This window comes from Oreochromis niloticus, linkage group LG6, assembly GCF_001858045.2.
Source record: "Oreochromis niloticus isolate F11D_XX linkage group LG6, O_niloticus_UMD_NMBU, whole genome shotgun sequence".
Classification (NCBI taxonomy): Eukaryota; Metazoa; Chordata; class Actinopteri; order Cichliformes; family Cichlidae; genus Oreochromis; species Oreochromis niloticus.
In genome coordinates, this window is record NC_031971.2 from 18,077,855 (window position 1) to 18,099,659 (window position 21,805).

Below are 21,805 nucleotides of genomic sequence, written 5' to 3' on the forward strand. Positions count from 1 at the left end.
CCTTGCATGTGTGGATGTGCTGAATTTGTGGTGAATGTTAAATGGATTGAAAATCTCAGTGGAAAAATTCTTCGAGATTAATTTTTAATGATTAAAAATTATTGCAGTCGTGCTTTATATATCGCACTTGCAAGATGGCTTTTTTTTTTCTAAGCAGGGGAGAAGTGACAGAGCGTGAACCATCAGTGACTTCTTTTTTCCCCCCGCATCCATCAAGCCTACCTCAGGATGCAGGCTGCAGCATCCCCATCATTTAAGTTGGCTGTTTTGCCATTAACTGTGGTGTTAATCCATTTTCTTTCTTTCTTTCTTTTCTGATTTAAAAAAAATTCTACATGGCTACATCCTGAACGAAACTGTACGCATTCCCCGCCGAATGTCCTAGGGACACACGAGACAGAGGCTGAATGTTAATTAGGAATCTAGTGAAGTTCCCTCGCTCAGCTTGAAGCCATCCTGAGGGGTCTGAACTCTAAAAAAGAGGTCCCCTTCCCAATTCGGATTCGAAAAGAGAAAGGAAATGGGTGTTCAAAGTGCAGAGGATTTTTTTTTTCTTTCATTTTTTCATAAGCAGAAAATAGTCTGCACTGTTTCCCTTTTCGTTTTTTTATGGAGCGATTTTATTTCACTTTGCACACAGCCATTTCATTTATGACAGAAACACACTATTTGAATTTAGAAGGAGGCTCAGACTGGGAGATGAAAATGAGAGTGGACCTATGGTACTGAAAACAAGTTAATTTGTAAGCTCCTTAAGGACATGAAGCTTAATTAAGTGGTTCTTCTGAAGCTTTGATGCAGGCTGCTCCATCACTCTTCTATAGATAGTGGTGTGTGTGTGTGTGTGTGTGTGTGTCTGTCTGTCTGTCTGTAAGCTTTCTCTCCTTTGGTGACAGGCAAAGGGACGATGTTTGTCCCAGCAATGTTTGTGGCTGTCTGACCACATCAGCATGTGTGTAACTGTGTTTGGATGCCTTTCTAATTGATTCTTCTTCTTTTTTCCCCTCTCTCTCTCTCTCTCCCTCTCTCTCTCCCTCCCTCTCTCTCTCTTTTTATTTTCTTTCTTTCTTTTTTTACAGGCAGCTAGACAGTCCCAAATACCACAAGATTCATATCATGAAAAACACAGAGACCATCCGGAAGATGGTAAGAGACACAATCTGGAGCTTGTTAAATCAGCATGTGTTATAGGACAATCAGCGCTACATTTATTTGCAATAAAAGTCCTTTTTTTTTTTTCTTTTTCCTTTTGAAACATGGTTTGCTTTTGCTTTAGAAGATAAGGTGGAAGTAGTGGCCCCTCGTTTTCACCACGCAGAAGTGATGAAACTGTTGGTACTTCTCTTATCAGAGCCCCTGTTCCTGCTCATCCCAAGTCTAGTCAGGGCATGCTGTACCTTCATAAACACAGCTACCTGTTACCTCCCTCGTAGATGAGGGTACCTGCACAAATGGACATCAAAGAAAAAGGAGCAAAAATATGCACTTATGGCAGCAGCCTCAAGTTGAGCACAACCCAAAAGCAAAACTTTTGTCTGGATGTTTCGTGTCGTGTTTCCTCAAATATTTCCGTCGTATCCCTCAGCTCTCCGGTTGCATTGTCGCATGCAACATGTTGCGGCCTCTTGGGGCTTGTTGCTCTCTGGCTATTGTAGTCTGACCCCGCTGCTGCGGGTCATTATTAGGGCTTTGAAGAGGAGTATGCCTCCTCTTTGTTCCCCTTTCACTCCTGAATAGGATCCCCTTCAAATCAAACACTGGCTTTCTTCACAACAAGATCTATGTTGCTGTCGCATTGTATACCAGAAACAGCCCCAGCCCCTCCAGGCCTTATTACGCCGCGCACATTCGAGTGGCGAGTGATGCTGTATTGAAGCCTCTTGTGCAAAGCTTCCCCCCCCCTCTCAGGTCAAAGGCATAGAGGAACAGTTGGGGCGTCTCCTGTTTTGACACAGTCTGTATGTTCTTCTAATTGGTGCTAATTGGCACAGAGGGGCTCCATTGTTCCGCTGCATAATATGACCCGCCTCTGTGAGGCGGAAAGAAAAGGCACAAACAAAAGGCCGTGGCAAAATAGGGCAGGGGTTAAATCAATCGACAGCGATATCATTACTACATCAAAACAGCCAGGCCAACTTTGTGCTCGGCTTTGTTGTTGCTGCTTATCGAGTTTGTTGATTAAAATCAGCCATTTCGAAGATATGACTGTAATTAAAGCTATTGAATCTTTGGCTAATTAATCTTTTACTGGTGTTTGTGCTCTCTGTGCAAAAACACAGCGACCGACACACGTTTACTCTGTTTGTTTTTTTTTTAAATGTTTTTATTAGGAAAGCATCAAGACATGTACAGTAAAGGCCATCCGTACCCGGGCTACCCAGGTTACATCATGATGAGCAACATGAACACTGATTCCTACATGAACAATGGCTCCCTCTCGCCGCCCATGCCCAGAACGGTCAGTACCAGCTTTTTTTTTTTTTTCCTCTCCACAAGTCAGTATTGCAGTTTAACTTGTATTATTTCATGATGTGAAATGCAAACTTAAGCTTGAGGCGTGTTAGTCGGCATATCATTTGCCAGTGAGACAAAGAGTAATTTTCTAATTTTACGTCGTAAGAATATAAAAAATTATTTAGTTATGAGAAAAGTAAATAATTGACAGTCCTGAGTGATGAAATGAATACAAAAGCAGGGTGTTTTTAGAGAGAAATTCGTTTTTTTTGGATGGGTTAAAGCTTTTGGGTTTTTTTTTGTTTAGTTTTTTTTTTTTACTACTGTTAAATGATAGTAGATGTTAATAATGGTTTGGAACTTCTGTTTAATTAATTAGTGCTAGTGGGAAGGAAGGCAAAAACAAACATGATGGGTAACTTTAAAACACCAGCAGAGATTTAACTGCTGACTTTGCACCTGCTCAGATTTAGTCCAGGCTCGGGACAAAATTTCTCCTGACAAGAGAAACTAAAAAGCAAAACTGAAATTAAGTTATAGTAATGTCACATATCCTGCTAATGTAGCAAAGAGTGTGGTCAGACTGAAGGAGCTATTGCTTTACCTACCCGCAGACTGTCAAAAGGTAACCAAGAGGCAGCGGGACATGCTGTTTTTTTGGTTGCTGTTGTAGTTGTTTTGTTTTGTTTTGTTTTTTTTACTCATGACATTTTCACAGTGATCCCAGAAATAAATCAAATTTATGTGTCAGACGCTTGTTGAGGAGTGCAAGACTTAATCAAAAGTGTCACCTTAGAACAAGATTAGAGTTTTCAGGACCTTTTTTTTTTTAGTATTTACCATTTATGATGTATCAGCTAAAAATAACCTCATTGATCTTTTTGTAGCTGTGACTGCTGGTTTCTGTTTTTAACCACTGCAAATTCAGAACTTCATATTGTCGATTAGGTGAAATCTGTGGTCTCTGAGTTTTCGCTTGTGTTAAATTTAGGAGACGTATCAACACAACTAAAAAGATATTTGCTGCTCTTTGTGAGATAAATAAAAGATCCTTTGCCAATGTGGGACGCTTTTCGTGGTGTCTCTCAGGGAACGTTTAAAGATTTATTACAGAGATATCCCTCTTTAAGCTTTTGGGTAAAATTGACTCAGAGTTGGATATCAGCAGGTAAATCATTTTACAGAGTGATCTGATTGGTGGCTTTGAATTTTTTTTTTTTTTTTTTTTTTTTTTTTTAAACCATTTAGTTGCGAGAAAATAATTCCTGCTAAAAATTCAGCTCAGCCCAGAATACTTCCAAGAGTCGATTAAGAGGATTTAAGGAAAAAATCAGATTTCTCGGCTTTCTCGTTAGAGGCATAAACCTTATTTCATCATCAGAATAACCCCACAAAAATATTCCCTTTCAGTGTGTGTGATGTTTGATATTTGTCTCGCCGTTGTGTCGTGCTGATATCCGCCCCCTTGACAGCTATACGTGACCACTGAAAACCAAACGCCAGCCATACATTGCGAAAAGGTCTCTGTGAGATGTACACCATTTCTCATCTTGTTAAAATCTGAAGTGATGCATGCCTACATGACCCAAGTAAACCCTCTAATTAGCCCAGCAGAACTGAGGGAGCCAAAATCACGTCTCTGGGGCTACCCTGCAGAAGAGCTTATAGTACCGTGTTAGGGGTGGCGTGTGTTGCAGATATCGCCCCTGTGACGGTATTAATTTCAGGCCAGCTGCAGGTCTCTGACTGGCGGCTTCCTGTGTCTGTCCCGTTTGCAAATTTCTCCTCAAGACAGACATAAAACACAGGCCCACGAGCAGCTGTCCGGTCTGGCCCTGGTCTGCTCACGTCTCTGCAGCCAGCTTCAGTCTTGTCTACGGTGTGGCGTCTCTATACGGGAAACGCTCGGTTGTTGTGCTTTTGCAGTGCGTGCGAGTCGGTTTCATCAGGGTAAAGTTGTGAAATGTGAGCTCTGTGTTGTTGTAAGAATCGGTTTTTGGAAGCAGATGTGATTGTCGGGGGCAGATGCCACATGCTGTGTGTAAAGGATCTTCATTCACACGCAACTCTATCATAGAATGATGTTAAAATTGCAATGCTTCCTCCCTGCCAAAGTTGCAGAAGGTGAAAGTATGTGACATTGTGGATTGGGGGGGATCTTGATTACCTCATGCTTTTTGCTTTTTTCAGTTTACAAGCAGGATAGTGCAAAAGCGGGGTATGTTACCTTCCAAATACTGTTTTTGGCTTGTTTTGTGGTAGATTTTAGCTGTTATTTTATTGTATAGCACGAAGCTAAAAGAAAAACTCTTCTAAAATAGAAGTCTGTATGGAGACCAGCTGACTGTGTGAGAGGAAATTACCCCTCACTGCAGATGAATTAGGCCAGGCAGTTAGGCGGTATACTTGCTGCCAAAACTTCTAAAGCCACGCTTTCATTTCATTTACCATGGCTGCTTTTTTTTTTTTTTCTTCAATTTTCCTCCTTCCCTGTCTTCAATAAAACGGTAGTCATTTTATATACGTTTCTCTCACTTATCCAATAAAAAGAGCCAAGGCTTGGTGGAGGGATCACGGAACATGAGTCCTCTGGCTTTCTCACTGATGTCAGCTTGCTGCCTCTGCTGCTGGCCACCGCAGCCACAGTATCTGCAGGCCTGGGATCGGTTTTCACTGAGATCAAAGGCACATTCTCTCTTTCATTCTCTTCCATCCCCAGCCCCATCACCGCCCCCAATCCCAGTAGTTTAGATTGATTTCCATTGACCATGACATTCCTGCACATGCCGTCCAGTCACGACGGAGCTGTTGGGAGTTGCTGATTGTCAGCAGATTTTAGGACTTCCAGCTTGATAAGCTGACTCCGGCACAAGAGCTTAGAATTTGATGTGTGATGATGCCAGTTCCCCATACGTGTGGGTTTAAAACAAAGCTAGCCAACTTAAGGAGTCATTTATTTGTTAAGTGAACTCGCAGCTTTTGAAGATTTACAGTTTACAGTTCAAAGCATAAAAGTGTAAGGACTGTAATCTACACCTTGGTGATCATAAAGCAACAGAAACTTGAGTGTCTGGTAAATGCTAGTGGGAACTGCTGTCTAATTTGAAGTGTGTATTTTAAAGCCATTATCACATTTGTCCATATTGGACTGTTGCTCATTACCTTGGCTGTGATTATCAGCATACACGAAACCAGGTTAATGTGGGGGGAGTGCAAGCTTTTTTTGTCGACAAATTTGGCTGATTTACAGCTTTTGATTGACTTTTTAAGCTCAGTGCACTCTTTGATATGAACAAGTGGACATGTTTTAAAGGAATATACTGCATGTGAGGTCTTTTTCAAAGAGGTGAAGATCCTCTGTATGGCTCATCATTCTAACGCTCTTAGATGTCACTGAAACGATCTGTGACATGTCACAAGTCTAGAGGATACAGTCTTATCAGTTTCTGCTGACCCAAGGATGATGTGGATGGGAGTAAATCACACAGTATGCTTGTTTTATATCCCCGATCTAAATGTACTTAATTTTTGAATTTACAGCACAAATCTTTAACTTGTAGCACAATATTTTTTTTGTATCCTTTTGCCTAGGGATAACCAGCTCACTAGTTACCCAATGACTCCACACTGAGAAGCCCTGACTTAAGCAGACAGAAGCTAACACACATTTTTATTTGCTGTTGCCCACATCAGGATTCTGCTTTTTCTCTCCCGTGAACAGCCTTCCTGAGCATTTACAGAATCATCTGATAAGGCGAAAAGTGTTTTTCTGCCTGGAATAATTTGCATTTGTGCTATTTTAAACCTTTGCTGTGTAAAAACTAGAAGGACTGTCAAGAGCAGCAGGGACCTTCATTTGCTCAGTGTCTGCATCTGTACGTTGACAAATAAGATTTTTTTTTTTTTTTTGCAGTTTTGGTCAGAATGATCATAATACAAAGTTTGATCTTCAAAGCAGCACGGATGTCATCGCGCCAGGTTTGATGTGTGGAAGACGACGCACTCGGCGCTTGCTTATCATTGAATCGGGGGTTCTTTAGTCTCACAAAACAAGGCTGAGATTTAGAAATGACAGCTTCTAAAAAAAGATCGCAGTGCATGTGATGGGCAGCGCATATTTTTAAATGACCCAAAATCCTTTCTCGGAGCATGCTGCTGTTGTCACATAAACGCCCTCCCATTTGCAAAAACTCCTGTTCTACACGCTCTTTTTTTTTTTTTTTTAAAAGTTTAAACAAATCCCTAGAACCAATGAGCCCACGGCATTCTGCCATATCCCCTTTTTAATAAACATATGAATGCGTGCTTGACAAGATAAAAACGGTGCTGCGTGCTCTTAGTTTTAACGTGTTGATAGTGCAGACATAGAGTACCAGGTTTTTCCACCTTTTAGTTTGAAGATATGTTTGCGATCTCCAACTGTGAGAGCAGTCTCGTGAGTCTTGGGCATCAATTTGAAGAGAGAAGTGGATAGAATCACTGGGTTTTGTTGCTGCGGTTGAGGGGAGGGGAGGAGGGGGGTTTAGCGATCTCCCTCTCCATTGCCGTTCACTCCTTTTTTCCCTTTGGACCCTCAACTGCAAGATCCTCGTGGCGAGAAAGAGGGGGCGGAGGGGGTGCAGCACTGCACTTTCCTTTGATGTAGTGGGAACGTGACGGATCTGCTAGCCAGTGTCTCGCAGCGTGGAATCACTAACCCAGGCTTACCTAACGGGATTTGGTAGGACCGCTCTGGTATCCCTCAGTGCCATGTGTGTCCTAAGCTCATGCCCTCAGCACTACCGTGGAAGATCCCTGTTAAAGAGAACACTACATTTACCAGCAGCCTTCCATGTCCACACATAATGTTCTAGTTGGCAGCTTATGGCACCTTGAGTAGTTTTCTTTAAGTCTCACAACAGACTGGTCATACTTTGTGAAATTTACTAGAGCTCAATGTAGCATGTTTGCCTTTTAAGCAGCTGGCCTCCATATGATTATCTCAATGTCAGCTCATCTAATTTTCAGTATGCTGGCTTTAGTGCGTTGCTGTGCATGGTTGCATATTTAGTCTAAAAGTATAGAAAACACAACAACTGTCAGAAGACAGATACATGCCCCCACCCCTCTTTTTTTTTTTTTTTTTTTTTTTTTTTTTAACACCAATCTGGCAGCGTATGCATCAGAGCCACACTGACATTGATGTCATCTGCTGTGCAGATCCATCACGCAGTGAAATATGTGTGAACACATCAAGAACCACAGCAGGGACCTCACACAGAAGAAACACTTTTTTTTTTCGTAGTGTCATAGTGTTTTTATAAACCGTGCCATTTAATTGGCAAGGTTTCTTCCTGTTCTCAGCTCGTATGGCGATGGTGGTTGACACATTCGTTCCATATGCACGGCGCTAATGATGCCATGTGGTTGCAATCACCTTATCTGTGTTTTCATCTCATTAAATGAAGCGCAGCAGAGCAATCGTCTGTTGGACCAAGAGATATGGCCTTCTTTTTTTTTTTTTAAGATGAAAACCAAAACGAAGACAATCAAGGTTGAAGTTTCGGGATGATTTATTTTTCTTGGTAACGCGGTGGCCTGCTGGTTGATTTGTTAAGTCTCCTGTTTCTGTTTGTTTAAATTCTCAAATAAAGCTCTGGGTTGTTTTTGTGCTGTTGTATGACAATCAAAATGAACATGTTTTATGCTGCTTGACTAGCACGCAGGAGGCAGGGTCCAGGATGACCACTACACAGTGTTTACCTGCACTACACTCACACTGGCACAATCAATTGCACAATCTCACACATCACACAGACTTAGTGCTGGGGAGCTGACGGTTTATGAAACCGTTCAATGACCCATGTGGGTGCTGGACATTTGCTTTCTCACATTAACCCCCCGTTTGTTAATGTCTGGAAAAGATCAGCACTGCACTGCATCTGTTTAATTTGAAAAAGGGAAAAAAAAGTGGGCTGAGCGATCAGTAGATATAATCGCAAACTTGTGACTTCGTTCTTTATGTTTCCATTTGGAAAAAGCCCCCCAATGACAAAGGTGAAATTGTTAACTCTTTAGAACCTTGAAAAGGCGTCCGTGTCAAGAGAGGCAATCTGGGAGCGTCAAGGTCGTGAGCATCACATGCAGGCACGCTCTTGACACACCCTGTTTATGTTTATTTTGGGCACGTGTTCTTGCTCAAAGCAAAGCACTCATAGACGATGACACTTTCTTCGCTCCCGTTCGTCCCGCTGAATCGGATGAAGCTTAACCAATCAGGCAGTCCCGCCTGGAGCCAGCCAGCCAGGCTTCCATAGCCAGACTGCAGCTCAAGCCCACAGCACCTGCTCAGAGGGCTTCACTCCTCACTAACAGTCTGCCTCTGATCTCCTGGGGTCAATGGAGGGCCTCGCCAAGGTTGTCCCTCATGCCCAGTTCTGTTTGAATGGTCTGGGTGTGGATTTCCTGTAAGGGTGGATCAGAAATGTAGACTAGAGGGCAGTGTGTGTGCATGTGTGCAAGAGTTTTTGTTTTTTTGTTTTTTTTTTCTTTTTCTTCTTTTTCTCGTCAAGTTGTTTTGCAACTGTTGTCACTTTTGGTTATGACTGTGCGTAGTTAAAAGGGGTTAGTGGGAGAAGTCTCTGGGAACGGTTTTTGGAACTCAGTCTCGGCCTGAATGAGCTCGAAATGAAATAACATTTCCGAATCAGTCACCAAATCCTACTTTAGAGCTGCTTGTTTGTTACATAAAAAAGTGCGATTTATAAAACCCTACGGCACAAGTTGAGTCTTTAAAGCACTGATTGAAGCTTGGCAGAAGTTCCTTAAAAGAAAAACTGATCACAGTACCTCACTGTTGCCTGATATAGCCATAAAAAATGAGTTAAAAAAAAAACCACACATGAATAGCTTTATTGACTTCATCCTGACAGCTTGTAGGGTCTAGTTGGTGTAGGCGAACAGTGTTCCAACTAGTAAACTGCAGGAAGGGGAACAATAGGATCACAGGAGTGAAACATGGCTACAAATCCTGCCGGCTGCGTCCAGACTTCAGAGAAGCTCAAACAGCCCTCACTTTGTCCAGCTAAGAAACAGAGCTATGATCAATAGCTGCTCTGTTGTATGAAGTTGGTCAGTCCCGGGCGTGCTCTCGCCCTCCTCCCCCCTCCCTCTTTTTTTTTTTTTTTTTTTTTTTGCTGTTTCATATTTTCAGAAGCTCATTATTTCTTTCTGCTGTGGGTGTGAGTGCTAAAGAGGCTCACACATGCAATGTGTATCTGACAGCGCTGAAATATTAATGGTCCCCAGTGTAGGAGGTTGGTATAGGGCCGACATAGTTACAGTACAAAGGGTGCCTTCTTGCCACCAGGCTTTATTAGCCGAGCTATTAAATGAATAGATGGATATAGCTTGCGCTCTTTTTCTTCGTGCCTCCTTTTGTGTTTTCCGAGCTAGACATCAAACCACTTTCTTTTCGTCTTAACGGTTTCTGACGCACACTAAAGTGCTCACAGACGACACACACACACACACACACACACACGCACACGTGCTTCACTAAACTATTGAATTTTCTGTAGGAGGACAAAGAGGAGGGCTTTGCTATCAGTTCATTTTGTGTGGTCTTGGTCATAAAAAACACCCTGCTCTTTGACTGTGAAAGAGAGGAGGGGGGAAAAAGAGCCTGTCTTTAATTTTTGGGAAACCCATAAAAGTTTGTCGCTCCTTTCATATCGGCAGTGGAATTGAAAACAAATGCTACAGTCTCCCCTCCTCTCCTTTGAACTAGCCAATTATGGAGTTGTGAAAATAAAAATCAGTCTGTAGATCTCTTTACCCCCCTTTCTTTCCTCTTTGCCCCCCCACCCTTCTCTTGTTCAGGTTCTTTTTTTTTTTCTTTCCCTCTCTCCTCCCCCCCTTGTTTTTGAAGAAACCAAGGGGGATCACTGATGTCAAAGTCAAAACCAAGAGCATTAAGAAAACTGGCGAAATGCAATACAGCTGCAATCCAACATGACGCTAGAAAATAGGGCTGAGGAGCAGAAAGCCTCTCTCCCGTATTCCCAGGGCGCGCAACTGCTCCCGGCCTTGGCTTTGATCTCTTCAAAGCCTCCTGCCTCCTACTAGATGGAGAGTCTTGGCTGCCGCTCGTGAGCACTGGAGAGAGGCAGGCAGGCAGGCAGGGAGGTGGTGGGGGGTGTTTGGCTGGGGATGGGGATGCGGGGGGTGGGTGGGTGGGGGGGTCGTCTTTTCCTTTCCAGGGCTGAAATCAATCACGGTGCCGAGGCAATTATGTGTAATTCAACCCCAGCCAGATTAGTGACTCTTGTTACCTGAGCGACCAGAGCTCTGTAATCTGTGAGACACACCGGCCTCACCGGCAAAGGAGTAGCCAGGAACAGGCGAGGGCACTTGAGGGGAGAGAGGAGGGGATCGAGTTGGGGCGGGGGGGTGGTGAAAATCAGGCTGCCATGCTGCTGCCCAGCAGAGCAGAAAATCAGAGCACAATGGAGTGATTACACTTGCAGATGTAGCCGTATTTATGACGACGTGGACAGAGGGGAACGGAGAGAATGAGGAGCGCTGATTGCCATGGAGCTCGCTAGTTAGCGCGCTAACGAGCCAGGTCCCTTTTTGTGTTAAAACATGTGCGTGATGTCACCTCTGCTGTGCTTCGGAGTCCTCCCCCGCCCTACCCCACCCCCCGCTTCAGTGCCATATCTCTATCCCTCATGCCCTCCACAGTGAGCTCCGCCGAAATGCAAGCTCGGCCAAGGCTCCTGCCCCAGGCGCCCAATTTACTATGGCTGGAGAAAAACTCAGTGGCCCCAAGTCACAGAGGAAAACAGCGAAGCAATGAATGCTGTTCTTTTCCTGCTGCTGCAGTTCGTCTGATCTCTGCAACAGTTTCAGTGTCTTAACACACAGCGGTGTAACAATTTACGCCCTTCTGCTTTTTCATTTGGCTCACCGAGGAGATTTCTACCAATTACGCTTGCTCCTAGTTTAGTCAAATCTAGGGCGGGCTCCGAGTTTGAACCTTGCGACTAGTACTGCCTAACCTGCATTAAGATGTTATGTATTCCTATTTCTCTTAATAATCTGTGAGGTTTTAGAAACCATTAATTAGACACTGGGTGGAGGGCAGAAGGAAAAATTGCAGATTCACTTTTTTTTGGAGGGGGGGGGAGGCGGTTAATTGGAAATATATGATCGCCCTGGCTTTGAATCCTCCTTTGCACTCTGTCTGTAAGCGCTGATGTCACAGGGATGAGAACAAGGCTTTGTTTTTTCCCCCAGCAGTCACTTGATGCAGGATGATGAAACCCACAAAGATATCTAGCAAGAATGTGTTTGTTCATCTGATGAGCTCGCCTTGTGCTCCATGTTTCTTTTGATCATCGGACAGCTCGGCAGTGATGGAAAGCTTTTATTTTCCTCATGGGATGCGCGCATTAAATAAATTACACGTACAGTTACACAATGTAGTTGATCAGGACCGTAATGGCTGCGATCGTTTCAACCAGACCGGCTGACGGGGAAGTGGTACTGACTCTAAAAATATAAAAGGTCACGCTGAATGGATTATGTGGCAAGAATGGAGCCACCGTCCAGCTCGGCGGGAGCCCTTAAATCCACTATCAGCCATAACCCTCGGCTCAGGGGCCAGGTGACGCTTTTCATGTCCTCCAATGGACAGACATCACAGAGGCATCCTCCACTTTGAGCTGCCCGTCATCAAACAATGCATCAAAACATCAAATCAATCCACCCCCACTGTACCCCTATCTCAAGATGAAAGATGCGGGTGGGGGGTTCAGGGGGGGGTACAAGAGCACACCACACCCCCGCATGTCAGTTCTGCACTTCCACTCCTTTCGTAAGCTGTGGCACTTCCACGCAGAGGCAACAGTGCAGTGGAAAAGTGGCATTTGACTTTTATTTGGACTAGTTTAACATCAGTTATCCAAATATGTCCTTGCATCGCTTCGTTTGTTACGAATGAGTGAGAACAGCTTATTTAAATTGCGTCAATTCACTTTTGCCTGTGTTTGAAACCTTTTAGCGCTTGTTACACATTGGTTAGTTTTGTTTATTTATTTACTTGTCAGTCTAAAACAAATAGTTAATTCCACTGATTTTTCCAAAGCAAAAGACTCTTCTTTAAACCCATTACAGTGCAAAAGTTGTCTGTTAAGTAGATGAAAAAATGAAATCACTCTTGCTAGTTATTCATATTTTATTGTTTGTTGATCAAATAAAATCAAAGTTGCAGCTCATTCAAATGAGACAAATGAGATTATATTAAGCATGTGAGAAGCCCAGTATTAATAAATCCAGCTAAGAGCTGAATTACAACCTTGTTGTGTTCATTATATGACTAATCATCCAGATTTGAGGCATCAGGTGCACAAGCGTGCTGTATGTCGCTGTAACCATATGCCCTGAGCCTAAGAAGTCCCTTTTGTGCCCCAGAAATTCCCCATTACCATTTCTTTAGGCATATCAAGGGATAAGCAGACGTTGTCCATTGCCATGTTGTACATGGTCATTGTTTTGTTTGTATTAAAGCCCACTAAACCCTGCCACAAAGCTAATTGACGGGGTGGAGTTTTCTTGTGACCGTTCAGATCCTTGGAGAGGTTCTTTAAGTGTTCCCGGCTTCTGTGGGGATGGAGAAAAGCCATTTGTTCGGAGGGGATCAGATTTGAATAGCTTTGTGCTTGCCATTCAGATCTTAGCAGGGGCGTGTGCACCCAGCTAGGAGAAAAAAAAAACCTAAAATGTGTGGTTTTGATTAATGACTAATTCCACCCTGAAAGGCAGTTGTTGGTAGTCTTTACCAGTTAATCCCTTAAAACGTGGAATCACACCCAAACAGTGGGCTGCTGGTATTGTTGCACGGCCCATAATGCGAATGAGAGGAAAGGTTTGCAATGGGATCCACAGCCGTGAATGCTCCCCCTAGCTCTGCAGCACGATGCCTTATACCCTGTTCGCACAGGTTGTGACATAATGAAAAACAGGATGGGGAAATAGATGGATCGCGCACATCTTCAAAGGCAAAGGTGCACTAAGGTGAAAAGGGTAGTGATGATGATGTGATGGCGGGGTCAGAAGTTCAGATCGATGCCTGAACTCAGGTGTCGTGGCACCCGAGGCAAAAAGGGTTTCTTGTGGTCTGCGCTTTAAAGATTACATAACCTCACTGAACCCTCTTACTAGAAACTGAATCCATACCTCTTTTTCCCTATTAATTTTCCTTCTTTGTTCCATTAAGTCATCAGTGTTACTCACTAAGCCATCAATATTTTTATTCTTTCTTTTCTTACGCACCATGTGGGTGGGTGTGCATCAGTCTGAGTGAAATACAGAAGGAAAACTAGGTCAGTCCTCTCTTCAGCTCAGGCAGAAGCGGCTCACATTCAAATCGCCTCCCCATCCACATTTTTCCTGGTGTGTGTGCCACTGAAAACCTTCCCAGCAAAAACACATCAGCGCCTCTACGCCCGGCCACCGCCTGACTTCGCCCATCTCTCTTTGGCTAGTTCGCAAGGCTAATGTTAACCTCCTCCTGTCTGCAATGTGAAATCCTGTATCGCCGCTCCTTTCTGTGCTCTTCTCTGCTAGCTGCGGCTTAGCGAGAAGAGCACTGTCTTTCGCGCTCGTCTCCACAAGTAGAGACACACAAAGACCCCCACCAGACTCTATTTTCCCCCCTCAACGCTGAGCTCCCAAATCCAAACTGACAGCCATTCATGCCCAGAATACCTGGGCGAAAGCTGAGGGGGGGAAACACTATCTAGGTGTAGCAGGCAAATCCGCTCTTGTTCGACGGATCTATGAAGCCTCCTGCATAAGGCAACTCATCAGCACTTTTCCTCCTATTCTGCACCTCGTTTTCTCTCCTCCCTTTCTCGCCTACTGTCGTATTGTACGGAGGCTAAGGTTTTAGCCCACTAGCCGCACAGAGTTAGCTTGTGCTGCGATTTTATTTGTGTACATGTCTTGGGGCCTTCGAGTGTTGTTGTTGAATGTGGATGTTGGCACCAACGCGTTGCCTGGCATGAATGTAGCTACTCAGCAGACCAGAGCCTGTTTCTAATGATAAATCATGCAGTGTGTTAATGCAGCAGTGGGATTTCTATAAATAGTTGCAGAGGGAGGGATGCTGATTGATTCAGAAGGGTGTGGGGGGAGGACTCCAAACATTTTTGTTGTATTCAAACACAGGGCTCCAAGATCTTCGTTCACCATGTGTGGTTTTTAAGTGCACAGCTGATCAGGTAGATGCATCATCAACACTTTTTTTTTCTTTTTTCTTTTTTTTTCCCACAGTCATTACACAAATCCACTGCTATACTAGCTGATTGGATTTTAAGGTAGCGCATCTCTAGAGTTTCGAAGCAAGTGATGGTTTTAGAAAAGCTGCCATGTTCTTTGTGAGGGGATAGATGCCTAGTGTGTGCTCGAGTGTGTGTGCGGTCTGTCTTTTTGTGTATGTGTTTGCAAGTGCGCTCGCAGGCCTGCTGACAGTGGCACTTCAGCAGAATGTTTGCCCTTTCCTTAGTCCTTTGATGTGACCAGGTCCCGCTGTGATAATGAGCCCTGTGCCCCGCCGCAAGGTGAACATCCTGCAGTTCGCCCGGGGCTCTGCCAGAGCAGCAGCCCAACCCCCCACCACCACCACACCGCACCACCACCACACACACAGAGGCACAGAAGAATGGAGAAGCCGATCTCTGCTCAGCTTCCACACAGTGCATCATATGAACACACTGACAGCATTGGCTTGACACAGAAGCATCTTATGTAAAAATTCCAATGACTACTTAAATAATCTATAGGATGAGTGTGGTGACTTATATATAGTTTTTCTTCTATATCAGTAAATGTATTGAAAAATCTACAGCCTGCTACTACCTAGAGATGCATTGATTGCAATTTTTCTCAGCGAATGCAGATATTTTATTTTTTATTTTATTTTTTTTAAGTGAGGCCTTGCGTACCAGCTTTCTTTCTAAGAACTATAATTGACAGCATAGCCAAACAAAAATCTACTTTTCTTCTTTATAGTCAAATAAATTATTAAACTTTACTCAAAGCTGCAGTAAATTGTAGGATCTTTTCTCATTTAAACAACTAAAAATAAGGTGCTCTGTTGCAGTAAGGAGTTACAGATAAAGAAAATGTGTTGCTGTATGCTCACCTTTACCTATCATATTTTACCTTAAACAAAAGCAAGTGCAAGAGATTTGTATAACAAAACAAATGCCAGTTACTGAAATTGTTTTCCAGGATCACCAAATCACCAGATAAGTCTGAACAGGATATCAACCCTTTGAGTTGATTTTCTGAGTGAGTTTAGTGTTTAGGTTTGTTGTTACATTTGTTTTCTTTTTTCTGTTCTTTTTTTTTTTTTTAACTTTTTACTGTCTGCAGTTTTTTTTTCTCCTTTATCTGCTTTGATCTGTTGCTCATATCGAGGCTGCTAGCTTGTGACTGGCTCTGAGCTCTGGATAGCTTTAGCCACTTTCCCTCTGTTAGCTTCTTTAAAATGTCCGTCTTAAGTGACTGAGGGTGAGTTAAATGTTTAGGTTTGCTTTTACATACGTTTTCACGGTCTTTTTTCACTCACACTGAAAAACTCTCAAATGACCATATCCACTCGCTTACAACATGTGACTGTGCATGGCACGTGCCTGTGTGTGTGTGTGTGTGTGTGTGTGGTGTGTGTGTGAGCTGTGCCTGAGCTGTGCCTGTACCACTGTGTGCGTGTTCTGCATACATGGTGAGAGCCGGTTCGTAATCAGACATATATGACATTGGCTGATTTTGGTCCCTGGACAGTCGATGTCTGCTGCTAACAATGGTCTATAAAGCCTGTTCCTCTGCGCTTCATTTTTCTATTGTTGTCCAACATTTGTTAAAAACACAAACCAGTTGGTAATCAAGCAAATACGGACATTATACTTTATTGAGTACACCCAATGCTATCTTGTTGCATTAAATGGGTTCCAAGAGGTAGAGGTGTAACTGAGGCCTTCATAGTTCAAATGTGTTCCCAGTGGGAATTCTGGCTGATAGTCTGAAACAGGGTTGCCATCTTTACCTCTCATCTCAAGCATGACATGTCTTAATGTGCTTTTTTTATTCTTTCACCACAGCAATCTGACCAGATCAGATCTACACACACCTGATGTATCGCTTTCAACATGACAGAAGTCACAGTAGTGGGTAGTGGCCTTGTGCCTTTGTGAGCTTCTTTAAATAAAAGATTGCCCTACACAGCATAAATAAGAGAGATTTCTCCCAGAACGCTTTCGTCATTCGCCTACCATTGTTGTAGCAATACCGCTCTGACCTCATCGACTACAAACTGCGTGATGTACTTACCCAGGGCTTGATACCTATTCTGGAATATCTTGCATCACAGTCACGTCTGACTGAACCTGTGAAGAACATGATTGATGGTACATATGTCATGTCTGAAAAGGTTTTAGCACGTTGCTTGTTGTTGTTCAGAGAAAAAATGCAATACAAAGAGTCTCATTCTTTATTTATCTGATGAAACCCTATAAAATAAAACCCTGATTTTGCTTCAGTTACAGGAAGGAATTTGGACTACAGTTACCGTAAAACATAGTTTCACAATATGGAATAGATCACATGGCCCTATTCAAACCCTCTTCACCTCCTGTGTGCACCTTTTTACAGCCAGAGCTCTTTAAAAACAGACTCCCTGTCGTCACATCACTTCCATCCTACTTTCTGTGGCTTAACGTGTAAGGAGCAAAATGGCACCTGGATCATTTCTAATGTTCTGTTCCTTTTCCACTCTGTTTTTTTTTTTTTTAATAGCACCGCAACATATAGAAATTAAGAGTTGAACACTTTAAAAAGCGGATAAAGTCTTTTCATGTGAGGCAGGCACATTTCACACAAATTATCATCTTTGCTTGTTGAGAATGTCAGCGCGAGAGCCAGCTGCGATTGGTTTGCTCGGAGCGCACGCTTTTCATGCCAGCTGAGGGATGATGGGTAATCCATCTCGTCCTATTCTGACGCGGTGAGGAAAGAGACACTTGGCTGTTATTAGCTCTTTTGTGTTCACGTGCAGCATTTGTGTATTTAAGTTATTAAACGTGTGGTTAACACAACCTTCATGTAGCTTGAAATATTTTAACGCACGTCGTGTGTGTGTAGGTGGGGTTACTTAAAGTGTTTGACATCAGCTATAGCTGTCATGTCTGTGGGTGCAGTGTCGGTATTTAGAGGGCAGCATGACAAGTTTCCTTGCCTGATACATTTACGCTGCAACTTGGCCACTAAAGCCGTGAAATTGAACATATGGAGCGTGGCTATTTTTGCGCTAAACTCCACTCAGCTGCAAGTATAGGTTACCCTTTATATACCTCCTCTTTATTTTTAGTAACAGCCTTTAGTGTCACTGCACGTCTTCAACTACAGGAACCCTCAGCAGCGCTAAGAGAGAATACGGGATTTTTTTGATTGGAATATAATGAGGAGAGGGCAAAGGAGACATTTGGGAGGGCATCGCAGATGTATACTTCTCTCTGGGGCATGCTTTTCCTGTTATTCGTAGCCTCGTCCGCTGCTGTCCCTGTGGTTAGCTTCGCTTGTTCGTCTCATTACCCTCGGCACGTGGCGCTCCTTCACTCGCCGCCGGCCCGGCTTTCTTCTCCATTAATTGGGTTTCGTTACATTAAGCCCCCTGGCCAAGGGGCCATCCTGCCAATAAAACATCCCATTTTTAGCGCTCCTCTCAAAGCTGGTGGGGTTCAACCTGCTCTGCGAATGGTAATTGGTTATTTACTTAAGCTTCCTCAGGTTGGTCTCTGCTGATTTTTTCTTTTTTTTTTTCTTTTTTTGCTACAAGGGGGAGGTACAGTGCCTTTTCATTCCCGTGCTGTAAAGCTACTACAGGAGAATGTTTGCTCACTTTTGTTGGGTAAAGGTTGCACAGCTTGCGCACAAACACACCTGAGAGTGAACACCTGGTTATGAGGGCGACTCTGTAGGATTTCAGTAGTGGACACACCCTCGCTTCATACTCCCAACTACTGACATTTACAGAGCCTTTGTGTCTGTAATCTTGTCTTCTTCTTTGAGCCCATTATCAGTGGAAACAGTAGCTAAAGATGTACTTAAACAGTCAAAGGAGGGTGTGGAGGACCTGTGATTCACTGTTGCTGAGAATCATATGTTCTTCTTTTAAAAACTTTTTAAGTGAAAATTTTCCTGCAAATCTTTGTTGATGGGGTTTATAATTACAGGCCAGTCCCATGTTGCATTTTCTCTCTGTGTTTCATTCACATCCTCGGCCCTCGCCTGCAAACCCTTTCCCTCCAGAGTGCAGAAAATCCTGCGAGGTGAGGTTGGGTTTTGTGGTGAGGAGGGCTTCTCAGCGAATAGACTTAGCAGCATGAGAATCCATAGCCGCCGTTTGAGCTGACATCTCCCCAGCTGTTTGTGAAACACCTCACACGGTTTCTACACACTTGATTGTAGCTGCGGGCGCAGAGAGTCCTCATTGCATATAAATTACAGAAGTGGGAAGTGATTATTATAAAATTCCCGCTTTCCCTTTTTTCCACTCCACTCTGCAGAAGTGGTATAATTGAGTGGAGTACAAAAGCTGTGCTGTGAGGGGAGAGAGATGCTTTAAAAAGGCAATATTGCAGGGATGGCTGTTCCGTACACCACGCAGACACACGTATAAACGTGCAAATTCTTGTTTTACCGACCGTGACACGATGTTGGTGGAATATGACAGAATACAAGATCACAGACGTCGGCGTGTCGTCAGAAAAATCAAGGCGGGAGGGTGGGGGACAAAAAAACAACCCCAACAAAAACAAAACAAAAGTGAAACGTCCCATTTTTCTTCCCCACCCCCAATTTCAGACGGCACGCCAAGTCACTGGCTCCCCTTGCTGAAACACACTGGAGTGTCTCCTCCATGGAGGGCTTCCTGCCAGCTCCAGTTCCGCACAATGAATTTCTCTTAAAACCACATCTGAAGGGTTTTTATAAAAAAAAAAAAAAAAAAAAAAAAAAGAGGGCCGGCCAAGCCTGGATATGAAATTCCAAATGGAACGTTTTTCTTTTCAATCCTCGCCGCCTCTCTTCTTTCACTCTGCCTGAAAAATATGAATAGAAAGATCTTAAGCCTATTATTTCTCCTGTACAATAAAAGGGACCTCCAAAATGGATGCCCTCCATTGCAACAGTGCCGCTACTGCTGCAGCCAGTATGGCTTCATGAAGGGTATGAGAAGGAATCAGATTAGGACATGGCATGACCCTCATGGCTGTTGTCAGGAGTTGGGTGTCTCCAGCTCCTTTATTCAGGAAATTGATAATGGTGTCAGTTTTTAATATGTTTTTAAAAAAAAATTTTTTTATGGTGGTAAAATGTTGCCCCAGTGATGCCTCTTTGCATGTAATCAAATAAAAAACCATCTAAACCAGGATTTGGCTTGACCCTGATACGGTTTGCACAATCAAATTTTATGTATATCTAGAGTATAATGAAGCTGTTGGAAGCCTGAAGGACAATTTATTTCCTTTCCTTTTCGAAAGTAAACTACGGTTAGGCCATGCAATTTGCGTAAACTGTGCACCCGAAATGGGCATAAATTTGCTATTGGTCACATAGGCCTGCAGGTTTTTCCCTGGTGGATCTTTTTTTTTTTTTTTTTTCTTTCCCCCCACAATGGAAGCAGTTTATTAAGAAGTTGAGAAAAATGGGATTTGACAGCTGTAACTGGGAAGAGCACAAAAGAGGGCTTCTCCACTGTGGCAGTAAAACTCAAGCTTTCTTAGGTGCTAAGAAGTTAGTCGCCCTGCTTTAAAAGGCTGTTTTAAATGTTTGTTTTTTTTATCGTAGTTCTGTGTGTACGAACAAACATGAACTTTTTTTTTGTTTCCAGCTGGCTTGTCTTTCAATATTGGGGAGCATGGCAGGTTTTAAAGATAGCCTTCCAGGTTCTTATCTCATTCCCACAGCGTAACAAATGGGAGTGGAGAGGCGTAAAATAATATGTGTGAGAATGCTGTCATTTAGCCCCTGGTGGAGGCATGTCTCAGCCACTGTAGGCCTAGTTAGTCCCCTCTTTTTAGGCTTAGCAGCCTTGCTAATAAGCCTAACCTTCTTAAGGATGAGGCTGGACACTAACCTTTGGCTCTTTGTTGACCAGGGTCAAAGAATGCAACACACCTGGGCTGGTGTGAGAAAATTACACCTCTACATCCTTGGCTTAGTTTTCAGGCAGGGCTTCTCTTGTGTGAGAACAAACTTTACCACATGTGCAGTGCAACCTGTGCTTTATGGTGCCGTAACAGCCCCGTCTCCAAACCGGGAACTGAATTGGCCTGAGGAGATGAGATTCCCGGCATGATTTGGGACCCTGATGAGAATGGTTCATGCAGCTGGACACGTGCACACACATACCACACGTACTGCTCTTTGAGGACATTCCCAAAAGGTGGTGAGATGGGGGGAGGATGGCTGGGTTCTTAAGTTGAAGCTGGTGCCAGTCTGCGAGAGGTTCAGAAAAACTCAGACATTCCAGCCACCCCTGTGTCCGAGGGGTTTTTCTGTGTGTGTGTAAGTGGGTGAGGCGGGGCACCAGTCACCACTTAGCACTGCAGGAATGTCACCTTGGCACACATGTCGCTAGACAACAAAGCGAGGGCTAATAAAGAACAGTCCATTTATTATTATCATCCTGTCATAATTTGATTCTTATCCTAAATTTAGATGGGTATCTTTAACAACGCTGCTAATCATGTGACTGTTTCTGGGAACGAAATCGATTTGAGTTTCCTAAAAACTCGGGAGAGCTCATTGGGAGCCGCCCGGTGTAAGTGGCGTCTCACCCATCGGTGCACCGCCGTCTCTCCCGATTAGCCATATATCCTGTGGAGGTGATATTTTGACTTCAGCTCAGCTCTGGGCTCAGATTGTAAATAGTAGATTTAGCATGGCTAAGCATTACCATGTGTTCAGTGCAGCTGAAGCATGTAAGCGCTGTTGGCTGGGGGTTGGGGGGTTTTCGGGCCTGGTTCGATCTATTTTAGTTTTCCAGAGGAAGCTCTCTCTCACTCTTTCTCTCGCTCTCCGTCTCTCTGAGTCAGCCTGGGATGAGGGGTCTGTGGCCAGGCCACTGTTGACGTGATTACCCCTGCATTAAGTACCGCTGCAGACATCTGTCTCACTCACGCTCTCTCTCCATAGCCAGAACCCCCACCCGCACCCCACCCCACCCACCTTTCTCCTCCTCCTCCATCCCTCATCTCTTCTTCCCCCGGCTCTTGGTCTGTAATGAACTCCCCTTATTCACCAG

The 21,805-nt window shown here is 43.7% G+C and overlaps 1 protein-coding gene across 6 annotated transcripts in view; it reads left to right on the forward strand.

Annotated features, from left to right (window-relative positions):
* The window catches only part of lef1 (lymphoid enhancer-binding factor 1), a 43,129-nt gene that overhangs the window by 2,507 nt on the left and 18,817 nt on the right, over positions 1 to 21,805 (forward strand). For all 6 annotated transcript variants that reach the window (XM_025907849.1, XM_025907850.1, XM_025907848.1 and 3 more), the window contains exons 2-3: positions 1,080 to 1,146; positions 2,331 to 2,458. In XM_025907849.1, the coding sequence (XP_025763634.1) occupies positions 1,080 to 1,146; positions 2,331 to 2,458 (195 nt within the window). The remainder of the gene's footprint in view (positions 1 to 1,079; positions 1,147 to 2,330; positions 2,459 to 21,805) is intronic.